The 27,422-nt window shown below is 36.9% G+C and overlaps 1 protein-coding gene across 6 annotated transcripts in view; it reads right to left on the bottom strand.

Annotated features, from left to right (window-relative positions):
* LOC122796606 (ubiquitin thioesterase otulin-like) overlaps positions 1–27,422 on the bottom strand; it is a 1,420,501-nt gene that overhangs the window by 279,793 nt on the left and 1,113,286 nt on the right. For all 6 annotated transcript variants that reach the window (XM_044065214.1, XM_044065210.1, XM_044065212.1 and 3 more), the window contains one exon: positions 9,696–9,839. In XM_044065214.1, coding sequence (XP_043921149.1) covers positions 9,696–9,839 — 144 coding nt within the window. The remainder of the gene's footprint in view (positions 1–9,695; positions 9,840–27,422) is intronic.

Genomic DNA, 27,422 nt, shown 5'->3' with positions numbered 1-27,422 from the left:
AACTTGCCAGTTATTTTATTCTCCTTCTCCAAAAGGGAAGGTTTGGCATTAACCAAATGTTTAGCAGCAGTAAGATTAACTAAAGCTATAGCTGCTGGGTAAGGTTTGGGATAAGTGTATAAAAACCTGAAAGACTGGAGAACTATATACGATCTATCTGATTTGTTTTCAGGGGCAGCAGGCTGACTTTCAGGGAAACTGCAGGCAGTGACACTCACACTGCCTAATGCTGACGGCACAGGAGGGATGGGATAAGGTTCCAACAATTCCATTTGTTAACAACTCATAGTATTTTCTGAGGGACTAAGAAACATCAGTGATCTCTCACTGATAACACTGGCACTTTCTGGAAATAGTCTCAGAGTAAGAGAATATCCCACAGGGAGACTCAGATACCATACTCACATCTAAGTCTGAATCAGAAATTTGAGGAGAAAACCCCATCTGTCCCTTCATCTTCCTGTCCAGATTCAGAATCTTGAATATCTTCAACAAAAGAAGAATCACCTTTTCTTTCACCAGAAACCACCTTATAAGAAGGATCAATAGCCTGAATTAGGCCCTAAGCCAGACCAAATAAACTACTCCGACCCAGGGAAATTTAAGCAGGCACAGATACATGTTGCTTCTGCTTTTTGTTAGGAGAACTGGGGTTAACAGGGTTGTTAATGGCAGCAGCAGCCGTTTCCCTCAGAGATGAGCACAACATTCTGACTAAACAAGGAAGGCTTCCTGGTCCTTTCTCCCAGGACCAACAAGAGTGCCTCTCCCTTGCTCACTGAGGGGACCCCCAAAAACTGTAGTGGACTTGTCTAACCCTGGTGCATAGTAGCTGTAGGTGCTATGCCAGAAGGAGCCAGGGAAAAAGATGAGTAGTTGTGGTTTGAGTTGCCTGCTTTGGTCACAACAGAGTCATCCACCCACCTGTGGCTGAGGCAAACTGCTACCCTTTGCCACTACAGATGGCTGTCTGCTTAACTTTTTTGTGACTGGAAGAAGGACTGACAGTGGTATCAGTAGTTTGCTCCATGGTGAAGTCAAAAATAGTGCCTCTTTCCTGGGGAAACCAAGCAGCACAAGCCAGTAAAAATGAATAGTCTAAAAAAGTCACGTTTTCCCAGTCAAAATACAGTAAAAAGTGCTTTTAGCACACTTTGAAAGCCTCCAAATGTAAAATAAATGCAGTTTCTCCAAAAGAAAAATGCTTTTATGATGAGAACTTCAAAACTGAGAGGAAAAAAATGCACCCACATTTAAAAGTACAGTTGAGTCTCATGACAGTCCATTAAAACACAAACTCATAGAATAAAAACAATTGTCCTAACTAGAAAAGTAAAGTTAAATAAAAATTAATTGTGGAAGTTTTTTCCCCAAAGGGAACTTATTTTCCCAGAAAGGGAACATTACAATCTGACCAATGATCCTCTCAGTAGCAGGAAAGTTCTGAAGGGCTTAGTGCTCAAACTGACCATTTTAGACAGCTCATTCAGAGCTACCTAGTGGTTTGGGCATGTTGGAGGTGCCCTGAAGCTTTGGAAGCTGGCAGCCAGTTATAACCCTTGCAGGATATACCCATACAGCTTAGGCTACCGCAGCACTAATCAATATGATAAACATCAGCTATAATGCAAAAGTAGAAAATAAATGGAAGAACTGTGAAGTGTCATTTCCATAAGATGCAGTTTAGAAATGACAATTGTGCTGTTGCAAGACGTGACAAAAAAGACGAAGTCTGTGGACTGTCTTACCCACTTTCGCATTAATGTTCAGAAGGAATGGACTTGAGAAGTGACTAAGTAAACAAGTTATTTTGATTAGTAATGTGCATAATAAAGGCACTGAAATAAATTGAATGTTACATTGTAAAGTACTATATTTCTGTATACTATGCAGAGATATTTTAATGTGAGGTGGTGATAATTTACCAGTCATTGCTGTTTATGCTAATGATGTTAAAGAAAGAAAGCACTTCTTGACTGGAATTTGTCTGAAGTTTATACTGTAAAAAGACAAAGGCAGTGTAATGTTATGACACTGAGCTGCTAATGTGGAAGTGCATTGGCTGTACACATACATATATTAAATTCTGTTGGTTTCCCCCTGATATCATACAGGTGGATATGTAGAATAATGCTTTAGGTTTGTGCTGCAGACAAGAAGAAATGTTTTCCTGAGCAAACTAACTACAATATGACAAGCATAAAAATTATTGTTCCCTAGCACTTGAGAAGAGCTACTTCATGCACTTGTAAAATAACTGTTTTAATGTTTACCAACAATTCTGCTGGTCTGTTTACAAGACTTAAGGTATCTGGATGACAAACACTATAAATTATACTTAACGGGGCAGTGGGAAGCAATTCATTGAAAATAAATGAATGTGGTACATTGAAGGGAGTACTTCTGCAAACAGATGTATTCTTAACAGCATTCACCACTTCAGTATAAAACATAACAGTGCACCACCTAGTGTATTCATTTAAGGCCAGCCAGTGCACTTTTTCTTAAGGCTTTGATTATGCATGCTACTTCTCACATCTGGGAGTGAAATAAGAGATGTGGCAAGAATAGATGGTGTTTATGCAAGAAAGAGCACAGGCTCTTTATGTACTTCCAGCATGATTAAACCTGACTTTAGGAAAGATAAAGCCAATGGATGTAGATGTCTACTTCGGGCAACTGCCCCTACATGGACTGGGAACTTTCCCTTTTGGAAAATGTATATAGTTTTGTGCGTTTGAGCGAGTTAAAATGTGTTGGAGGTTAAAAATGAATAGGAACATTGGATTTTGTTTCTTGAGTGTTTTATTGATGACCAACTAAAAATGTATCTTCACATCCACAACTCCATCAAGAAATCTCATCAAAAACTAGACCTTCTCTAGAGAAACAAAAGATTCCTGACTAATGAATCCAAACTCACCTTAGCACAAACCTATCTACTACCCACACTATTATATGCCACCCCAATATTTACTAGCCTACAAAGAAATCTCCGGACAAAACCTGAACTCACAATAAAATAGCTCCATTTGCCGCTAACCAACCATACAACTTATCACTGTCCATCTCTAAAAGGCCTACAGTGGCTAGATCTTCACCATCAATTCCTACTGCCTCAACTAAGTTTAACTCACTCTATCATATACAAACCCCTCTCTTGTCCTGCTCTCTCTACTATCATCTCATCTTACATTCCTAACCATACACTCTGCAGCTCAGAACAGCACCTCTTGCAGGTCTACAAACCCAATAAAAACATTGGCAAACTCCTCTATAATCACTCTGTGACCTCTGCTTGGAATACCCCCCCCCCCATTTAAGAGCAATCCCCAATACTAATTACTTAAAAAAATAAAAATAAAAGAAAATCTACTGCAATCTAGGACTTGCTCATGCACTGATCCTACTTAATATGCCTTCCCCCTACTGATTCTCCTTCCCCTCCTACTAAAATACCTCCTTCTGCCTGTATTCTACAGGTAACATTACTGTGATTATGACAATGGAGAAACTACGAAATTTTATAAAAAATTGTATAAAGCATTGTGCAGACCAAAAAAAGGACAAATGGAAATATTTATTGAAGGCTTAATTGTGCCAAGATTGGAGGAAGATGACGCTCATCAACTTACTTATGACAGGAGTACATGACATACAACTTGTGATGTATAATCAATCTATAAGGAAGTCTCCAGGGACAGATGGTATTCCTCTGGCAGTTTGGAAGCTAGGATAGCGATAAAGATGTGGAAAGTTTTGTTTAATAACATTATGAAAGGAAGTGAAGCACCAGCATCTTGAAAGAAAATTGTGTTGGATTAACGACCCAAAGAGGATGAACACCAGGCAGATTCAGCCTCATATAGTTCCACTTCAATCTTAAACCATGATAATAAAGTGTCTCTGTCTATATCAGCTAAGAGAATTATAAAGATGTTGCCAAATATGAATTGCTTTAGCAATACCCATACTTAAGGGTGATAATAAGATGAACTAGTTAAATGCAAAGATTAAAAAGAATTCTGTTACAGAAGCTAAAGATAAGTGGGAAGAGGCTAAACAGTCTCTTTAGTTTTACATACAGGTCAGGCATGTTTTCATCAGAGAAGTTGTAGATGACAATTAATAGACTTGAAGGAATTTACTGGGGGGAGGGTAAGAGTTAAGTGGTATAAATCGATCCTCCCCATAAAGCACAGTGGATTAGGATTGCCTGATTTGAAGGGATACTTCAAAGCTATGCAGTTAAGGCTCATACAACACAACACATGCAGAAGGTTAAATCAAAGTGGAAAGGGATGATGATGAAATGGGGGAATGTAGAAGAAATGAGGAGGAAAAACAGAATTCTGGATGCAGGTCTTTAAGGAGAATACCACCAACCATGCAGAATATTATATTCATAAAGTAGGAGAAAGTATTCTAAGAACTAAGCCAGCACTGAAATGGAAATTTACCAGCAGGCATGTCTGCAAGTAATGGTATTGAAAATAGGCAAAATGGGACTAGAAGTTACTCAAAAAAAAATGGCAAAAGAACCACTATATTGGGAGCAAATAACTAGATATGAAAAAGTATGACAATGGAATGAAGCCAATTAGAAGTTTGGACTGCAGGTAAGAGACTGCCTTCCCTATTAGGGGAGTGATATTAGAGTACAAACAGAAAAGGACGGGGGGGGGGGTGCTAAGTAAAAGACCAATTCTGGTATTTTGTTGAGTCTAGAACACAAATTGCTGTTAAAAATGGATATACCCATTTTTAACAACAACTTGTGTTCTAGACTCAACAAAATACCAGAATTGGTCTTTTACTTAGCACCCCCTCATCCCTTTCTGTTTGACTGTACTCTAATATCACTCCCCTAATAGGGAAGGCAGTCTCTTACCTGCAGTCCAAACTTCTGAATGGCTTCATCCCATTGTCTTACTTTTTCATATCTAGTTATTTGCTCTCAATATAGTGGTTCTTTTGCCATTTTTTATGGGATAATTAGTAAGGTATACCAAGAGCTGCGGCGGTGCAGCGGTTAGTGTTGTCGCCTCACAGCAAGAGGTTCTCCCGTTCGATTCTCAGCTGGAGCGCCTTCTGTGTGGAGTCTGTATGTCCTCCCCATGGTCAAGTAACGTTAAAGACATGCAGGTAGGTGCGAGCGTGAATGGGCATGCCTTCATGGAAGGTTGGGCATCGGACTGGCAACTCAGCACCATAAAAAAATCCACTGCCAATCATGAGCAGACCAGAGTTCTGCTGTGGTGACCCCTAACCGGGAAAAGCCAAAAGTCTTTTTAGTAAGGTATACCCAATATTGCATGATAACTAAAAAGAATCAACCACAAAAGGTCAGAAAAAAATTGCAAAGAAAGATTGGAAAGGCAATTTACAAAGGAAAAATGGAAGGACAATTGTATGGTTATCAAGTGTGCAACAAAAGTCAGAAGGCTTAGGATTATTGCTTGGAAATGTTTGTACAGGTTTCATCAATCATTCCATACTATATTGAAATATTCATCTTTTATTGAATCTTGCTATAATGTTATTAAATTAAACTACATCCAGCATTTATTATATATGTATTCCTTGCGACATGCCTTAATTAAAGTATTGGTTTTACAAAACTACTGGTGCACAAGAACAACCACTACAGTTAGCCATTCTCTTGGGAGGATATCAGTAGATGATAACATGCAAACTTACTGCTACTGTATAAAGTAAATTATTGATAACAGCAAATTAAAGGATGTGCAGTATCCCTAAATATTCCACTGGGAAACAAGGCAAGATATAGACAGCATCAGCCAAGAAGTTTATAATACCAATTTTTTAAACTAGACTGATTAGCAGTCTAGCAAATGAAACCTTTGCATATAACAATGCAATAATGAACTTTAATATGGCATCAAGAACATAGGCATTTTCAATAATCCATGTTGGTAGTGAGGAAACAGTTTCTTTTCTCAGCATGCAAGAAATCTGATCACAAAAAAAAAGCTCAAGCAAATCGAATTCAAGTTAATTTTATCAAAAAATAAAACACAGTTTAATGCAGACACCAAGCAAAATCTTTTGTTTTTAAAGACTAGCTGACTACTTTTTGCTTACACATGCACACGTGTATCTCTCTTCTTTCTCTCTCCCCTACATATCTGAGTGTGTGTGTGTGTGTGTGTGTGTGTGTGTGTGTGTGTGTGTGTGCTTATCTTTCTTTATATATATATATATATATATATATATATTTATATATATATATGGGTCTACCCGAAAACACAAAGTCCACAATGCCGACAACGAGAACACCGACACCTGAAGATCTACAACGGAGAAGACCAAAAGTTGAGAATCCCGATGCTGAGAACACCGACATGTTAAGGTAAGTGTGCAATAGGGACGGACGTTAGGGTCAGGGTGTGGGTAAGGTAAGTGTGTGATAGTGATGGACGTTAGGGTAGGGTGCGAGTCAGGTAAGTGTGCGATTGTGACGGACTTTAGGTTTAGAGGCGGGTTAAGTGGGTTAGGGTGCAGGTAAGGTAAGTGTGCGATTGTGACAGACTTGAGAGTTAGGGGCGGATTAAGTGAGTTAGGGTTAGGATGCGGGTAAGGTAAGTGTGCGATAGTGACAGACTTAACGGTTAGGGACGGATTAAGTGAGTTTGGGTTAGGGTGCGGGTAAAGTAAGTGTGCGATAGTGACGGACCTTAGGGTTAGGGTTTGGGTTAAGGTTAGTGCATAGATAGTTGTGTATGTAAGGTTTAGCGTAGGTTTGTAAGGTTTTTGGTGTGCTTGTGTTGTGTGTATGTTTTTCAGGAAAGGTATTTGTTTTGTTGATGTCGGGATTGTGGTTTGTCGGGCATGTGACGTTTCGGTTTTGTCGTGTCGGTTATTTCGTTGTCGGTGTTTTGGCGTGTTGGTGTTATCAGGTAGACCCAAATATATATATATATACATATATATATATATATATATATATATATATATATATATATATAATGGATAGACATAGATAAACACACACATCTGATGGATATAGTGTTTGTAGAAATATAGTGAAATTTAAGCAAGAAGAGTACTTTTCATTAGTTCCATGAAATAAAAAGATACCAGAAAAGGAACTATATAATTAAGTCCTTAGTAATTTCAATTTAAACTGTATCACTATCTGGGGACTGATCCTGCTGCCTCCAGAGATATCAAGACAGATTTTAAAAAGCCCTGTCAGTGATAGCTCTTTCTTCATGGTGCAAAAACAGCATTAGAAGAATAAATTAAGGTGGTGAGAGGACAAAGCTCCCAGATGAAAATACATGCCTTGCTCTGCAAAAAAATCCTTATTTACTAGTATCACAGTTGTTCATATTGTAATGAGCTCAAGTACATGTGACAAGGATTTTAACTGCACTTGAGGTTGCTGATCTTCAGTGATTCAAGTGCGAATAAGTCAAGTATATGTAGTGTAACCTAGGCTTGCTACTGCTGCTGGCTGCCTCCGTAACCCTCTGAACTGTTGCTGCTTCATTTGTTTTCTATAACAGTCAAGACTTGGAATGACATTTTAGGAATACTTTAGCAGATGGAAGTTAACCATCAGCTTAACATTCTGCACTGCCTTGCGATTTTTTGCCAGTTGCTGTAATATCTTCTGAGTTAAAGAGAGAAAAAAAAAAAACAGAAGGAATTACCTAAAGTGGGTCCCAGCAAGTCCCCTTTAACATCCATTTTGTTCTTAACTGTGCACACCACCGAAGTACTTGTAGCTAATGCTACTGCCTTGAGACAATCATTTACCGTGTCATAACCACAACTTACTGTATGGGATTCCTAGTATGTCTGTTATCTGTGACAGTTTACAAAGTTTCTCCTTTAAAAAAAGCATCACAGACATTTTGTGCTAGCCAGGTCTCCTAATTGCCTGCTGATACAAGTCTGGCACTATGCCTGGCAGTTAACAGTCTTTATCCTTGAGTGACAGGAATATATGAATTTTTCTCTGCACATGTCCAGCAGTCTGCTTTTCTTACCAGTGGGAAGTGTTCTCAGTTCTCACAGGGTCAGCTACTGGATTTTTTCACAGGTGTTCTTCTTCATAAACTCTGAAGAACTGGTCATGCTTTTTAAACTGGTGCATGTGAATGTGATTTTAGTGCAAGTCTGCTAAAGTATTCCCCAAATGACTGAAATGAGTATGGCAAGTAGTTTACATTAATTGATTATCAAATACAGAATATTTGTTGTTTTTTTTCCAAACTGTAAGTACTTAATCTTGAAAAGGAGAGCTTTTTAGTGGACCATTTGAAGCAGTCCTTCATTAAATCAAGAGTCTTCCCAAAAGAAACAAACATCCTCAGCAGAGGAACCAGAAGAAATAGACTCTGTACCACCAGTATCAGGATCTTAAATCAAAGTGGAGAAAATGTGATGAGAATAAGCAAAATCTTCCCTGTTTTTCCCTAAGATTAAGGAAGAGGCTGCAGATACTTAAGCTCAGCTGTGCACATCTATGTTACTTTTCAAATTAAACCAAAATACTCACAAGTAGTTTTGAGTATCCAGGCTGTCATCTACTCCCAATGCTGACTTAATTAGGGATGTCTGACCAACTGATGCCTGACTACAAATACCTCAATGACAACTGCAGGAAAATCATCTGAGGATTGGTACAAAAACACTGACAGCCTTTGGAGACATGGATAAAGAAATTTAAGAACAGATTCCAATCTGGGAACCCAACAGCTGATGTTGGGGTAGTAGGGAGAGTTGTTTTTCCACAAGCTGAAATGTCCCAGCATCAGTCACTATTTACAGTACAACTGTCAATAACAGACTTCCCAGTGCTGATTACTCGCCCATAATCCCGTTTAGAAAGTGAGGTGGGACACAAATAAGTTCACAATCAATGGAATCTACCTCACAAAGTACATGAATAAACCTCAACTCTAGCAGCCACAGTGAAAGAGGTCCTACTTGATTCAAAAAACTCGGCAGACTGAAGCTTATGCCTTTATGGGTCTGGAATAGGCTCCATACTTGAACATCTACAATTATGGTAAGTTCCTAACACAGCCGTACTATTATTCGTCATAATATTCACTGTTGCAGTCATCATTTATGGGAAGATTTCCAGACTACCAGGTGAATTGCCCAGACTAGGACATCAAAACAGCAGACTGTGGAGAATGGTCATGGCAATCCCTGCCCTTGTCATGGAAGCAAAATCAAAACTATAACGTATGGAGAAGTTGTAGACAAAGAACAATGTAGCTGTTTCCAAAACTGCCTTGATAGAAACCCCTTTAAGAAATAACATGGCGGCTGTTGTGCCTCTAGTGAAATGCGTCTTCTGCAGAACAGCAGGCTGTAGATCCATGGTTCACTGACTAAGGCACAAGAATAATTACCCCAAAACACTGCCTCACTTCCCATAATGTCAGCTTTCAAATTTATTTATTTTTGTTTGTTTACAGAGGTACAGTACTTATCAAAAATAACTAATTTCAAGCCTTGGTTGCACAGATTCAATTAATCGTCAATTTACATAACACTAAATAAAAATATATACAATATGCATAAGAGGTTGGTATAAATATTAAACTATTAATTATAAAGTGATAGCACAAGGAATATAGGTAAGCAAATGAGAAAGAAGACTATCAGAAAAGATAATTCATAAATTTGACAGTCTCAAATACTATACCCACCTTGTCTAAATCTTTACTCTGTAACCAAGAAGGAAGATGAGTGAGCTGGCTTAGTGCCTGGAACAGGGTTGCTCTCAAAGCACAGTAATTATCTCCTCTAACTCTTCTTATACAGCTAAAAGTCTGGGACACTGCTGCATAGGCCTACAATACAAACAGGACACACATATTAAGTACAGTTTGATTTGTTTTCTTGGAATGTATTGAAAACATAACATACTAAAACACAAACTGCTGGATTGTACTCTGGAAGTCCACACTGTTAATTTTGTTGTGTGAGAAGAGCAAAAATGAAAGTTAAAAGAAAGTACTGCTTCTGTGTGCAACAGATATTAAGTAGTTACACAGATTCTGAGCTACAACATACAGTCTACATTGTCAACACTAAGAACATCGCAGCAGAACAGACTTCTGATTCTCCAAGTTGAAGCCTTAGTGCAAATTTCAAACTGACAAGGGACAAGTCACATTACAAACCTTGGCTGAACAGTTCTGAAATGAAAAATAATACTTTTTTTACAGGCATTAGACAAGTTTATGACATTCCTCAAATATGTTAATTGCATCTCTGTGACAATACTAAGTCAACAATAACCAGCTCTAATAATTCAAAATACAATATATAAAATGCAACATTACACTGAAAAAAAGCCTAAACACAAAATGTTAATCAGTACAACATATTTTTATTGTGTTAAGTAAACGTAGGAGACCTCAGATTCTGCTAGAAGACTGCCAGTACTATGATACAGATAAAGGTCTTAGCAGTCAGTGAGGTTGACTCCACAACACAAGTCCATGTAGTAATATCACACATAGCTGTAAGGAACGGCAAAAAATATGCTTAAAAGACAGCTATGAATTCTTGATAGAAAATGTCAAGAAAACAAATTAAAGAAAATTAAAAGTTATGCAAGTTGCATTAACTTAGTGCAAACAAAGCATTATAAACTATACAAATATGAAAAGACATTACTGTTCACTGGGTGTGCGAGTCATTGTATTAAGATCCACATATATGTTTCCGCCAAGTAACTTCAACAGCTATTCAGTGAATGGCTTCTTGGTTTTTGGGCTTCTACTTCTGCTATAATGAGAGGAATGGTTTAATATGTGAGACTGTTAATCCAAATAAAAGGAAAGGAAAGACCTCGGAAGCTTTAAAATTCAAATTACAAAGTTTTTAATCCACGACAGCCACAAGACAAGAAAAATCCACTACACAGCAACGGAAAGGCACCAACATAAACGCTATTAAATCCAAGTGCGTTTTCGTTTGTATCCCAACACTTCATCAGATGTGATTTGTTAACCAAATCTATCTAATATATATACTCCATTCAATAAATCAATTAAAAAATTCATTCAATTAAATTAATAAATTAAACCATTTAAAAAGACATCCTTTAAAATACTCAAATAACTTTGTTATTATAACCCCATTTCATTATGTGCAAAACAATTTTAAAATATTCAAATTTCATACAAAATTGAACAATAAATGTATACTTTTATATTCCAACAAGCATTATGTTATTTATATATTAAATTGTATAAAAATGCAATGTCTTGATTAAAACAGAAATATTTAGCCAGTAATTATCTGCCATCTAGTGGCCATTTATAAATATTGTAGCTGAGTTGTTAATTCCTTAGTAGGATTTTCTTAAAAAAAACTTTTCATAAATAAATACCTATTATTTCATAATCAATGTATAGCTAAACTCTTAGGAGCTAAAATAATTCATGTATAAATATTTAAAAACAACTTTAAAAGTGACATAATGATATAAATAGATAAATTAATTAATGCACTAGCCACAACAAAAATAAGGAATAAATAAGGAAATGTATTACAATTTAGCTGCCCTTAACTTTAAAATAGGAAGTATACTTGTGTATTCATTTAAGCCCGGGGGATTGTAGGATTCCAGTGTGATTTGCCACCAGAGCTCCCTATATTCAATCTTTTCCTCCCAGAGCCCACCTCTTATGTCTTTTTCAGTATGTTCAATAACTGTAAATGTAAAGCTTGCTTCAGGACATTCCCTTGTATGTCTATATAGGGCATTAGTCTCCTTACAATTTTTAACATCATTAAGATGTTCATAGATTCTTCTTCTAAGCTTCCTTTCCGTTTTCCCTATATAGAATGACAAACAAACTTTACAAAAGGCTAAACATATTAAGCCCATGGACTCACAATTATAATAATATTCTTCATTGGTTATTGTTCTATTTCTACTCATTATATTTATACTATTTCCATTTAGTATATATGGACATTAAGCACATCTACCGCACTTATATGTACCTTTTTTCTTTTTGTCATTCAAATTATTAACTTTCTTGTTCTCCAAAATATTTCTTATACTATGTGCATTTGTATATACTACCTTAGCTGGAATAGTTTCTGCTTTCTCTATATCAGTTAAATTGATAAATCTATTCCACTCTCTATGGAAAATCTGTTTTATTTTATTATTAACACCATTATATTCCAAAGTAAGGGCTAGATTGTAATTTTCCTGTTCTTTATCAATAATTTTATTTATGTTAGAGTTGTTCGTCAATCCGCCTCCTCTCATTATAGGGGCAAATCTAGTTTCTCTTCCATTTACAACCTCCTGTTTAATTTCATTAATAAGTTTTTCTGGGTATCCTCGATCCCTAAACATATTTCCTAGTGTGTCACATTCCCTTATAAAATCTTCTTCATTACTAGACATCCTGCTGCCCCTCACATATTGGCCTTTAATAATATTTCTCTTACAATGTGTGGGGTGTGCACTATTATAGTGCAAATAGGAGTTGCAATAGGTGGGTTTCCTATACACTTTGCTTTCTAAATTACCCCCTTTCTTATAAATTTCAACATCCAAATACTTTAAGGAGGTATTAGATATTGTCCAAGTAAATTTCAGAAAGTTAGTAGTATGATTCAAATATTTTAAAAACTCATTTAAATTCTCACTACTTCCTGTCCATAAAAGGACTATGTCATCCAGAAATCTACGGTATAGTACCCACCATTTACTAAATGCACATTTCAACACATATTTTTCTTCCCACTTTGCCATTACCAAATTAGCGAAGGTGGGGGCACATGCAGCGCCCATCGCAACACCCTGAATTTGCTTATAAAATTCGCCATTGTAGTACAAGAAATTATTCTGCAGCACTATATCCATTAAACAAACTGATGCTAGTTTTACATTGTTACTCAGGCTGCTGTCTTCATATACTATTTCTTCATAGAATTCGATACCCTCTTTGTAGGGAATAGATGAAAAGAGATCTATTACATCTATAGTAACAAAGATAATATTGTCTATATCTACTATTCCAGAAACATCTTTCAATAAATCCCATGAATCTTTCAAAACTTGCTGTCTATTTACCCATAAACTTTTAGTCTTATTGTCGACAAATTTGGCTAAAGTGTGTGTCTTTGAGCCTTCTGCCGAAACAATAGGTCTTAACGGCGGGTCTATTTCATTTTTATGGGTTTTAGGTATACCAAATATTAAGGGGATTTTTGGTTTTTCTACCTTCAAGAAGTTATACATATCTTGATCAATAGTACCTTCATACAGCATGTCTTTTAAATGCATATCAATTCTGCTGTATGCAATATTTATTTCATTTTTGGATACTATTTCGTATTTGGTGTTATTCCATAAAATCTTATACATTCTGCTATCATATTCTACCTTATCCATAATAACAACCCCTCCCCCTTTATCGGGCTTCATTATTCTTAAATTAGAATCATTTTTCATTTCATAGAGCAATCTCTTCTCATTTTTCCCCATGTTGTTTGGAAGTTTAATAATGTTTTGTTCTTCCTTTCTAATTTCTTTCTCTATCAATTTCTCAAAACATTTCAACTGGGGATGTATCGGTGGGTTGTAAATGGATTTCTTCCTTAAAATCATATCTGTTCTGTTTACAGAATTAAAGAACATAAAGTGTAGATTGATTTTTCTTAAAAACACTTTGATGTCCATTAATGACTTTGTGATGCTCCCTCTGTTATATGGTATATATTTTAAACCTTTAGAAAGCAGGTTAAAATGGTCCTTTTCTAATATTAAAGGACTATAGTTGTAAATATTGAAATTATTATATGTCCATTTATTATGTTCATGTGTTATAATATCTAAGCAGGGTGGGGGTAGGGAATTCAGGGGGTGATTAACTTCCGTTAATACCTCCCCCTCCCCCTTCTCCCCCCCCTCCCATAAAAATTTCTTTCCTTATCAAGTTGCTTATTCATAATTCTTTCCGATCTTCTCAAGGGGGGAAATTCTTCATCATACTCATTTTCAACATCAAATGGAACATATTCATTAACTTGCTCCACATTTACCTTATTATTTTCTTTATAAAAATTGTCTTTCTGACCTCTCCTATTAGATGGTAATGGATAACACATATTATTTTGATATTCGTATATATCACGGTCCATCTTTTTCATCTTTCTCTTTATAAGCTCATCTATGTTACTATCTATGTCTTCTCTAACATTAAAATACTTATTTCGTTCTTCTTCAATGGAAAAAAGCAAGTCTTTCCTGATATTCTTATCAAGTATTTCTATCTCTTTATACAATTCCTCCTGTAGTCTAGTATTTTCTTTCACCATTAATTTAAGCATTTCAATTCCACATTTATTAAAAATCTCTACCAATTCTTTATGAAACTCAGAATTAATTAACACATTATTAGGGTATTTATATATTCTTAATCCCTTAGGTACAATCTCTTTAGCTATACATTCAGTTAAATAAGCATTTTCAACATTTAAAATTCTGTGCTTGTTCATTAATCTATACAAAATATTTAAATTGTCCTTATAAGTGCTATTACAACTTTGCACTTTAAAAACTTTTTTTTTAAGAAAATCCTACTAAGGAATTAACAACTCAGCTACAATATTTATAAATGGCCACTAGATGGCAGATAATTACTGGCTAAATATTTCTGTTTTAATCAAGACATTGCATTTTTATACAATTTAATATATAAATAACATAATGCTTGTTGGAATATAAAAGTATACATTTATTGTTCAATTTTGTATGAAATTTGAATATTTTAAAATTGTTTTCCACATAATGAAATGGGGTTATAATAACAAAGTTATTTGAGTATTTTAAAGGATGTCTTTTTAAATGGTTTAATTTATTAATTTAATTGAATGAATTTTTTAATTGATTTATTGAATGGAGTATATATATTAGATAGATTTGGTTAACAAATCACATCTGATGAAGTGTTGGGATACAAACGAAAACGCACTTGGATTTAATAGCGTTTATGTTGATGCCTTTCCGTTGCTGTGTAGTGGATTTTTCTTGTCTTGTGGCTGTCGTGGATTAAAAACTTTGTAATTTGAATTTTAAAGCTTCCGAGGTCTTTCCTTTCCTTTTATTTGGATTAACAGTTTCGTTTCACCTTCCTGTCTGTGGATAATATGTGAGACTGTTACACAGTTCCATTTTAAAGACTGTAAGCTCATAGGTTTGTCTGTCAAGCTTATGACTACTGGCTTTCAAGAAGCTTGATTGCAATAATCCATTTCTGACATTTTGTACTTCGCACAAATACATATGTGCATACTTCTCACAAATACATATGTGCATATAAAGTAACCTATTTATTTCTAACTGACCTATACTTATCAATGCATGTGTGTGTGTATGTTTTGTTTTATATATATACATATATATATATATATATATATATATATATACATATATATATATATGTACATACATACATATATATATATATATATATATATACACACACACAGACACACACACATTCCATGAAATTGAATGTTTGTAATATCACAATTTTTTCCCATCAGCAGAAGTGATTGAAACTATTGCTTCTGTTGGCCTTTAAACAGTGTGAGATTGCAAGTAGTGGGGATGGAGGAATTTGCCCTTTCCCCACTGTAGTGCTATCTTGGAATTGTTACATATAACTGCCAAGGGTTGTGAGGGGTGCAGGGGGGCTTGGCCCCTGCAAATAAACACAAGTTTTTTTTCTTGTTTTGTGTTTTGATCCTTCTGAATCAATGTTTTTCATCTGATGTGTTTGTATTTTGATATTATGAAGTACATCCATGTAGATGCATAGTTGCTGTTCAGTGTAGTAAACAACAGTGAATGCGCTATTTAACTGTGCTTCAAATGGCTGCATTCAGTGCAAGATCGAGTTGCAGCAGATTCATGGAATATGCCCCTTCTGTTGTGTGATCTCGAAGTTGGTAAATATAATTAACAGTGGTTGTGGGGGGTGCCCCCCTGCAAAAAAACATTACTTTGGGTTTTTGTGGTTTTTCAATCATTTTAGATTCACTCTAAAATGATTGTTCTTGTTTGAGTTGCTCTTTTCAGCATTTGATATTTGATGATATAATATATATATATATATATATATATATATATATATATATATATATATATATATATATATATATACATATATATATATACACACACACACACACACAGACGTACACAGATAGATACATATATTTGGATCCCCTTTCAAACCCCGAATCACAGAATGCTGAATGCCAGAATCTCAAGATGAGAATGTTGAAGGCTTACAGTCACGATCAGCCGATCTTTCACAGGGAAAGGAAACACTTTTTCAGCTTGTGGAAATATGCCCATTTGCCCAGTGTAGTGCAACTCTGGAATTACTATACACAGTCGGGGGGGGGGGGGGTATGTAGCCTTCCCCCTGCCTTGGTGGTTTTTACATAGGCTGGTGTGTTGAACTTACTTGATGGACAAGTGTTTCTTTCCCCTGAGAAGGATCAGCCATTTGTGATTGTAAGCTTTCGACATTCTTGACTCGAGATTCTGGTGTTCGGTATTCTGGGATTTGAAAGGTAATCCATATACACAAACACACACACACATATATATATATATATTTACGTAGTTGAGTTTTAAGCTGTAAATTTACTCTCACTAGCCAGGACAGCCAGCAATCAAACTCTATATGTTCCCAGACCTAGTCTCCCTTCCTCTCTCTTTTAACCTCTGTTTTTAACTCTTATCCTACCATACTCAAATTCTGACTTTGCTACCTTCCTTTCTCTCTCCCAATAGATGCTACTGTTGCTATTTAATCTCTGTCTACTAGGTGGCAACATTTCTCTAGACCTAACCGATTGTCTCTAAACTCAACTTATAGGCATCCCGATTCCCATATCTTGTATCAGTGTATAGTCCCACTCTACCCTCCTACCTTTTACATTCTTCACTGCCTAACCACTTTGCATAATCTAACTATCCAGGCTGTTACCTACCTCTCCCCACCTACACTTACCTTAACAATCAGCTTCTCTGATTGTTCTCCTAGGGTTCCCTTCTTCTGTGGCTGCTCCCTATTTGCTATGTCACTCTGCTCCTAACCTCATCCTTTTCTTTGCTACATCACTCTGCTCCTCACCTCATCCTTTTCGTCCCTTTAGTTTTTCCCATTCTTCACATCACTGTCCCCTCTTATATAGGACTGAACTACTTACCTATATAGCATAGGTACCAGTCCTCTTACCTCCCTTCATCACATAGTGAATAGCTCTAGCCAACTTCCGGTCATGACCTGCCCTTGTCCACCCTCTTCTTCCCTCCTTCCATGACATCACCTACATTTTAAATATACCTTACCCCTCCTAGTTGTCATCTTTATTCTTCTTACCTAGCTCTAGGCTGCTGTGCGTTCCTGGCCCTGGGGTAAATAGGTTCTGTAGGTAAACTTCATTTAATCATTTTTATAACAGGGATGTACCTCTTTCTACAGGTAACTAAATGCATGCATTCTAATATGTACTATTACTAATTATGTTAAAAACGTTGTTATTCATGGCCGTTATTGGTGAACTTTAACTGCGTTTCTGCACGTGGAGTGAATGTGAGACCTGAAGTTGCTAGCAGGATCTTCAATGGCTATGCTAGTATGCTTGGATGTGTCTTCTTACCAACTATTGCCATGTCTACTAGCACGCTGCTCCTGCAGCACTTTTTTTTCTAATTGTTAGAGTGGATTTAGAAGTTTTTGAGAAGTTTGTATTGTGTAAGTTGTTCTGTGGCTGTGGCACGCCAACAACACTCATCGTCGTAGAGTGGATATAGTACAACCAGAAATGTTTCTGTCATGGCACATTGTTAGGTAATCTGGAATTTTGTAGTGGATAGTCCAAAAGAGTTATATTCTTGTCTTAAGCCACTACGACATAGATACAGCAACTGTAGCATTTTTAGTCTGTATTCATTTCACTATTAAGATACAGCAAATGTAGTGTTTTTAGTTTGTATCCATTACACTATTAGCATTCTCAGCTTACAGCAATCCACTACTGAATTGTGCTGAGTATAACCTTAATTGTACTACTTGGTTTCCTACTTCTGAAAACGGCACATAGTGTAATAATAAGCTAGAAACGCTCTAGCAGGTGTTTTTAGCTTATTTCAATCCACTTTCGGTTTTAGTTGAGTGCAAACTTAATTTAATTATTTGGTTCCTACCATTGAAAAGGGTGGAATACAAGCTCATATGAGTCATATGGCTCCTCAACTACTTTCTATATGGATCCTACATGACCAGATGTACCTTACTCACATTTATTTGCTGGTACTGTAACTGCTAAACAGAATATACCATGCTTAACTTGCACCTTTGTATAGTATAGCGTCTCTACTGTCTATGATTGCATACTAACTGTAAACGCTGCCCCCCACAGTTATTACTGTTAAAAGAAAACTGTGCTACAATGTTTTTCACAGATATAGGGGCCTTAGGAATTTACCATATGCATCAGTATATCGTCCCACCCAGTGAACTGTAGATATTGTGCCTTGACTTTTTCTATCAACAGCTGGTTTACATTGATATGAATCTAGCATTTAATGACTAGGATTTTGTACTTCACAGTTGGCTTACATTGTTTTAGAGTCAAAACATATCTGTCTGACAAGATTGTGATGGTATGCTAGTATACTCTTTAGCCTGCTTGTTATTAATACCTAATAAGTGCATGTAACTGTATTTTCTCTCTGTGTATCTTACTACTGTTTCTCTTTTCCTTTATATTACCAGCTGCCCAACCCGATTGTTCAGTAATAATGAGGACCTGCCCTGCCTGCTAAATAGCAATATTTTCTACATAATACTGCGGTCTTCCCAAGCTAAGGAACAGAACCCATCCTTACCTGTGCAACAGTAACCTCAAGGGAATACATTAATTAAGAGAAAGTATGTACTTTAAAAAACACTGTCTGTAGACATAATAGTGTGTACTACTGTAAGCTGTAAATTTACTCTCACTAGCCAGGACAGCCAGCAATCAAACTCTGTTTCCAGACCTAGTCTCCCTTCCTCTCTCTTTTAACCTTTGTTTTTAACTCTTATCCTACCATACTCAAACTCTGACTTTGCTACCTTCCTTTCACTCTCCCAATAGATGCTACTATTGCTATTTAACCTCTGTCCACTAGGTGGCAACATTTCTCTAGACCTAACCTATTTTCTCTAAACTCAACTTATAGGCATCCTGATTCCCATATCTTGTATCAGTGTATAGTCCCATTCTACCCTCCTACCTTTTACATTCTTCACTGCCTAACCACTTTGCATAATCTAACTACTATCCAGGCTATCGGTTACCTAACTCTCCCCACCTATACTTACTTTAACAATCAGCTTCTTGGATTGTTCTCCTAGGGTTCTCTTCTTCTGTGGTTCATCTGCTCCGTTCGCCCTGCGGGGTCACTCCGCTCCCCTACCCTTCCCCCAAATCTCACCCGCCCCCAGTAGTCCTAAACATGTACACCACTTGCCACACCCCCTACACTAACAGCAAACATAAACTCCTTCCCCTTAAGGTACTCTTACTCATCTCCTACCAATCTTCACCCTACTATCTTATCTGCAAATATCCCTGTATATCAACCTCATTCATATTGTTCCTACAATGCCTCCACTAATGTCCCAAACATGCCACAATCCCTTACATTTACTATCACTCCTAACTATTCTAACTTTACCCTATCTACTTACTCTCTATGAACACCATAAATATCTTAGGATTTCACAACGCCATTAGGCAAACCTCTATACCTACACTTAACCTTCCCCTTAGTCTCAACAACTCTTTCTGCCCAGCAAGGTATTCGTCAGCCAGGTTTCATAGACTCACTCACATTTCTTACTATAGCTCAAAAGTTAGAAAATCCCAGAACCTAATTTGTAAACTTTTACAACTCACCCTAAGAGTTCAAATCCACTCCCTCTTAAGATGGTGACATACACCCAAACCCTGATCCAACCTGAAGCACAGATACAAAGCCTGATACACCAACTCCTACTAACACACATCTGCTTACCAGGCCCCCCAACACTCTTCTGATAGTACATCTAAATATTTGAAGCATCAATAATAAAGTTGCTCTCCCCTGTATGCCCTTATAGATGTACATTCTTTTGATATCCTCTGTCTTACTGAAACTTGGCTTAACCCATCAATACAAGACAGTGTAGTTATTCCCCCTGGCTATAATATCCTGAGACTTGACCGTAATGCTAAGAAGGGTAGAGGCGTAGCTATACTTTATAAAAATGGACTACAAGTTACCTCACTAGACCCCAAACTGCCTCTTTCCAGTAATGCAGAGATTCTTATATCTAAGTTTCAGCTCAACAAATGTAAATCCATATATATAGTCTATATCTACCTTCCCCCAGGCAATAATACTAACACATTAGAAGCTATTCTCAGCTGGTTATCAACCAACTACCCACAAAAAACCATAACACTTGGCGACTTTAATATAAACTGGATTTCCTGTACATCTGAGCAGCCTTCTACTAATATTAACCTATATGGCTTTACCCAAACCATAACATCCTCTACCCAAACCAATAAGCTTAACAACAAAAAAAGCACCCTAGACTGGATTCTCACTAATACCAGCAAACTTATAAAACAGGCACCCTCCCAGAAGATTTAAGCGACCACTCACTTACCTACTTAATCAGATGTAAGACTGAATCTCCAAACTCAACCATCTATAGGACTGTAAGGATCAACAAAAACTTTAACCTGGATAGCTTCCAAACTGAACTTACAGCCTGTGACTGGACACCCCTGAAACATCTCCCATAAGATGATGCAGTCAAATACTTTAATTCAAAATTCTTAGCCATTCTAGACTGCCATGCCCCTATACGTAAAATTAGAACTAGAACTAAACCAGCCCCATGGCTTACCAGAACTACCAAACAAAAAATCCTCCAAAGAAATAACCTATGGGCCAACTGGGGGGCAACAAAATGCCCTTCAGATCACCTACAGTTCAGGCAGCTAAGAAATGAAAGAAAAAAAGCCATAGTGTCTGATAAAAGGAACTACTGTTGCCATCTTCAACAAACCCACCATAATAATCCTCAAAAATTCTGGCTAGCCATAAATAACCTCCTACACCCAGGACACTCGAACTCCTACTCCCTCTGGCTCTAATCACAATAATCCTACCCAAATAGCCAACTCATTTAACACTTTCTTTACAGAAACCGTTCAATCCCTGGCCAACCAGCTATCTCCTAGCATCACATGCTCCACCACTGCCACCACCAATAACTCCCTTCTATTTCATTTTCAACCAGTTCCCACATCCCTTGTCTGTAGAGTTATCCAGAAACATAAACCCACCACACTCTCTGCAGATAAACTACCTGCAGAATACCTGCAAAAATCAGCCAAAATCATAGCCTACCCCATATCCATCCTCATTAATAGAAGTATTTCTGAAAGATCCATCTCATCCATCTGGAAACTCTCCCACATTATCCCCCTGCATAAAGGTGGTACTTCCAATGACTTTTCCAACTACAGACCCATAGCCATATTATCTCCTGTGGCAAAGGTAATGGAGAAATGCATTCACATGCAACTTTTAACAGACCTACTTGAAAGAAATCTACTAGCCAACTGTCAACATGGCTTTAGACCATTTCATAGCACCACCTCTGCTCTCTTATCCTTTTCTGACCACATTAATAGAAATCAAAATAATGACACTCCATCCTCAGCCCTCTTTATTGATCTGTCAAAAGCCTTCGACATGGTCAACCATCACCTCCTCATAAACACACTCAAAAACCTGTCATTGGATGCTCTTGCTATTCAGTGGTTCCAATCCTACTTAAATAGAAAACAGGCTGTACTGTGGGCAAACACCTTATCTTCCCTCCTCCCAGTTGCCCTAGGGGTCCCACAAGGATCCATATTGGGACCTTTACTCTTCTCCATCTTTACAAATGACCTCCATTCAGTAATCCCACAAGCCACCTGCATCCAATACACAGACAACTCCACACTTATATGCTCTGCCACTTCCCCATCAGAACTTCAGTCTCTAACCCAAAAGATCTTTAGCATAGTTGAAAATTGGCTTCTGCATAGATGTCTTATCTTAAACCCCCAAAAAAGAAAAATGCTATTATTCACCTCCACCCGTAGAACCTCCCCACTTAACTTTACTGTAACCTCTAGTAATGGAACTATTATATCTCCTGATCCTACCACTAAACTACTCAGGGTTCTAATTGATAATAACCTCTCTTATGAACCTCACATCAATAACACTATAAAAACAGTTAATAAGAAATTAGGTTCCCTCTACAGGATCAAACCCTTTCTGACTCCACTAGCCAGGATCACCACTGCCCACACCCACCTTATCTCTACTCTGCTTTATGCCTCTCCTATCTATACCAAATTATGTAAAAGTACTCTGAACAAACTGTCTACCTCTTACAACAATATTGCCAGATTTGCTGCCGGGTCCTCCTATAGAACCCATCATTGTATCAATCTGAATCAACTAGGCTGGCTAGAACTGCCAAATCTAATACTCTTCAATCAAGTAATAGTAGCCCACAAGATTCTGTATCAACCAGAAAACACACCTATACTCAACTTCCCTAGTCACCCCCTATAATAATCTCAAATCCTACGCTCATCTAACAAACTCCTAGTACAAATAACTAAATCTAATAACTCAGCTGGTGACACACTGTTCTCTAATACAGTGGGTAAAACCTGGAACAGTCTCCCCAGTCAGCTAACCTTATCCTCAGCTAACGTATTTAAAAGCAAACTTAAACCCTACCTTAAATCACACTGGCTATGCCCCTGTGCTAACCCAGATTAAATAACTAACCCTTCCCATGATACCTTGCTTCTTATCTCATTATCTTATTTAGGGCATGTGCCTATGTATATATTGTTGACTTTATTAACTATAACCAGTCTACTCTTGGACTTCATGTGTAATTCTACAGTATGAGTGTGTCCATGTACTTCTTCCCATGAATATTCACTAACATTTCGTTTTGACATTTTTTGTGTGACTTTCTAATTAATAGTGTCCTTTATACATACTAGCATTAGTAACAAAGAACTGCTGCAGTTGTTTTTTTTTCCCTACTCAAATGTTATATCACAAGACATGCAATGTGTGCCTAAACCTTGTAAAGTTCCAATGTCTGTGTGTACTTTTTTTTTTTAAACTTGTGGAGCTTTATTCCCCGGGCCTCCACTGAAAATGGACATACATCCAGTTGGACTAGCCCGGTCAATAAATAAAATAAATAAATTATATGCGGCTCCTTATAGAGTATTTTGAACTGATTGAAAAGGAATTGGCTTTAAAGGTTGAAAAGTTACAGCAGGAAACTGAATTGACATTTACTGACTACAAATATTCTTCGAAAAATGAAGATTTGTATTTGAACGTACCGGCTTATGATTCTAAAATGGAATCTATTAAAGCAAAGGAATTAGTATGTGACCACAATGATTTTGCACAGGGGCACATTTTTGTGCAGCCGAAGACATCTAGTAATAATGAGGCACAACGTATTAGAACCACGGACGATGCACACACTACAACAAACAATGATGATGTGAAAACTGTATGGCTATCATCTATCACATCCAAAACCGATAGGAATTCAACTGAAATACTGATGATAGCTACAAACTCTACAGCCGAGGAAACAAAAATGAAAGAACTGGGGGGGGCAAGAGCAGAGGAGAATCTTTAGTTTTTTCAGATGCTCCTGCTAAAGAGCACACTATCAAAACAGGCAGGGAGAACAAGATCGATAAGCAGGAGGAGGACAAAGAGAAGACTATCTATGGATCGTATACCACAAAACAAACCCCAATTGAGGTGAACGATTTTGTGATCAATCTATCTAGTACAGCACTCAGTGACGGCCAGTATTCCCTCCTTAATAAGGGTTTGAAGTTTATCCCCTCCACTTATTCAAGGTTAAGTAACATCACTGTGGAGCTTAAAATGTTCTGCAGAAGTTTGATGTTATGAGCTATGTACAACAATGATGACCTGAATATTAATTTATATCGTACACCCAGTACATTTATACCGCAAAACAGTGCAGTGGATGGTATATTTCTACAAATCTGTTAAACAGAGACTGGTGAAATGATAACTAAGCATAAATATGTCTTTCAGAACCTTGGCCTCAGAGAGAAGCAAGCATTAAATCAAAGAAGAATGGTCAAATTGCTATAAGACCTGCTGATAAAGGAAGTGTAATAGTTATCATGGATCGTAGCTTATATAACAAGAAGATGCAGCTATTATCAGAGAATTCTACCAATGTAAACATCACAAGAACTGATGCTAATAGGTTGATGAACAACTTTAGAAATAGACTAATGATCCTGTTGGAGTTACATAGATTAATGTGGAGTTATTTAAATACTTTTCTGTGGAATTTTCAACTTTACCGGTCATTCAAGGACTTCCCAAAGCACACAAAGATCAAGCTGATCCACCTATGTGTCCAGTCGTTTCCTGTAATGGCTGGATAACAGAACCTGTGTCTCTATCTGGATCAACAACTGAAACATCTCCTAGCAAAAGCACCTGCTGTATTAAAGCACTTACTAGCACTTTTTATATACTTTCTTGGAGTTCATGAACAAATTGGAATATGGCATGAATTTTCTGATGGTTACGAGGGATGTCAAAAGTTTGTTCACGGTTATTCCCAATAAATATGGGATCCCTGCTGTCAAGAATTTTTTAAGGAATCACAGTGTCTTCTTGGTTGAAAAAATAGATCTCGTAAGCATTTTGTTGGAATTGTTACTAGAAAACAATCTGTTTATTTTTGAGAATGACATATATTGGCAAAAGTGTGGGGTGCCTGTGCTAATACCTATGCTAATATGATATTAGCAGATTAGGAGGCTACTGCTGTCCTGGGTAACCATACGTTTTCCTCGCATCTTAAATTCTACAAGCGATTTGTTGATGACATTAACTTGCTATGGGATGAGGTTGGGAGGGTGGCCTAATGGTTAAGATGTTTGCCTTACAAACACAAGGTGCAGGGTTTGAGTCTCATAAGGGATAATTGGCTAGGCTTAAAATGGCTTGCAAGGGCAGTTAGCCTAGTACTAATCTATGAACCTATGAACCTATGAGACCACACAGCAACTGGATGCATTTATTTGTCATCTTGAGAGTACTATGGATTTCTTGAAGTTCACTATGCATTACTCAGATAGTAAGATAGATTTTTTTTTAGATGTGAGATTGTCTATAGACCAGGACAAAAGGTTGACTACTAGCCTCTATCAAAGGGAATGCTCTAAGAACAACCTATTACATCGGAGCAGTATGCATCCTTCTTATGTTTTTCCAAACATGATTAAAAATCAGTTCTTACGTACATCAAGGTTACATACAGAGGAGGATGAATATGTGGCAGTAGTAAGTAATATCAACCAAGGAGATGAACTGAAAGTATGGCAGGTGCGCGGACACAGAGACTGGGAAATTCAAAATACAAAACATCCAGCACCAAAAGGATGTTAATCATAAATTTATTGTGGCAGCTACAACAAAATTGTGCATTAAAGCATCCTATAGTACACCATGTAATACAAGCAAACCGGTTTCAGCAAAAAATATGACTTCTTCAGTGCAGTAACAAAAATCAAACCAACATGATGTGCTTACATACTCCAACAATCAAAAAACTAGCTTTGTCACTGGATGATTAAAAATGTTCATGTAGGCCAGGTTTAAAAAAAAAACAACAACCTGATGATCCAGCTGGATTCTTTTTTATTTAAAACAGAATGCCAACCTGTCTTGGTCATTCTATTACCTATAACCCGATAATGGCAGCAACGAATGTTGGCCTTTTCTGGAGCCTCACCGTTTTGGTATCGTTTGGGCATCCTAGTGGGTTATTTCTGGCCACATCCTTTGCATATTGATGGTTTATTTATATATCACTGTTTATTCACTGTGATTATTGCCTTTGTTTTTTTCAGTTACACAGTCGCTTATCTATACCATCTATGTTTTGGGTCTGGTAGCCTTTCATGGTTGTCTTTTATCAGGGCTAATTTTTGCTCTACCATGTGTATGTGGGTCTAGGACTCTAGTTAGTTATTAGCAGCTAGTTGCACCCACATATTTGAACAGCATTTTTTCTACAGATTTATGTTCTTATTGGGCCACTATTTGGGGTCCCATTGGTATTACAGGCATCCCATATATATATATATATTTTTTGCATATTCCTTTGTATTGCTATTGACTTGTATTAGACAGATTTATCAGGGTTATTTTAATATTCAAGAACCCAGGTATAAGCAGTGTTTGTCTTATGTTCATCTGAGTCTTTGACTTAATATTGGGGATACATTCTCAATACTAGTAATATTTGTTTTTTTGTTGCATATTATGGATTTGATCACTCTTTTGAAAGGTTTGTCTCCATACAGGAATGACCTAAATGCATTTGGATTGGGGCCTACCACTTTGATACCCATCAAGTGGGTCAAAATGATCCTGAGGGTATATGTATTTAAATTAACCAAGAGCATGAAGTCTCTCAGAACTAATGTTTGGCATCTCAAACTTTTTAAGGCTTACAGAGCACGGGGGATTACTCCCCGAGGCCTTAGAGTACGCCTTCAGCCCTTGGTCAGTTTGACTGATGATCTGTTACTGGAGGAATGGGCTCAGGCACAACACAAGGCCTCCATGGCCTTTGTGGAAGTTTTAATTCCATACTACGAGTGTATCATTGATAAATACATCCTGGAGATCAAAGCCATATGTGAAGAAGTTAGAAAATTTGATGGGGAACCATTTTTTGATAAGTGTCTCAACCAACTGGTGAAGGATTTATTTACTTTAGAGAAACAGTTAAAAGACAAAAAATTTCACAAGTTCAATAGGGATTTGACTGATTATGAGAGGGGAAACCCTTTGGATTCAAAAAAATGTTAAATCTGCTCAGCATGATATTACCAAACCCAATTTTAAAAGGAAAATACCTCGATCTATACTCAAAAAAGCTTCTAGTGGCCATAGTGGTACTTCAGAGGGATGATTCATCCTCTGCTACTGACACTGAAATCACTCCCTCAGATTCACCCATAGCCCAGAAATGCCATAGTATTGACCCTTTAAGAGGAGAAGGCACAGAGGGGACAGGAAACATTGATCACATAAACAATATTCAACATCTTTTGGATATGTTAATAACACATCAGGGGATACATATAATGTGCACAACATTTCTTCTTGTCCAGTCTCTGAAACTGAAATAAAGGTACTTAATAAGGGTCTCAATTTT

Source organism: Protopterus annectens, chromosome 3.part0 (genome assembly GCF_019279795.1).
Source record: "Protopterus annectens isolate FY-2018-M chromosome 3.part0, PAN1.0, whole genome shotgun sequence".
Classification (NCBI taxonomy): domain Eukaryota; kingdom Metazoa; phylum Chordata; order Ceratodontiformes; family Protopteridae; genus Protopterus; species Protopterus annectens.
This window is presented reverse-complemented; position numbering and strand designations above follow the sequence as displayed.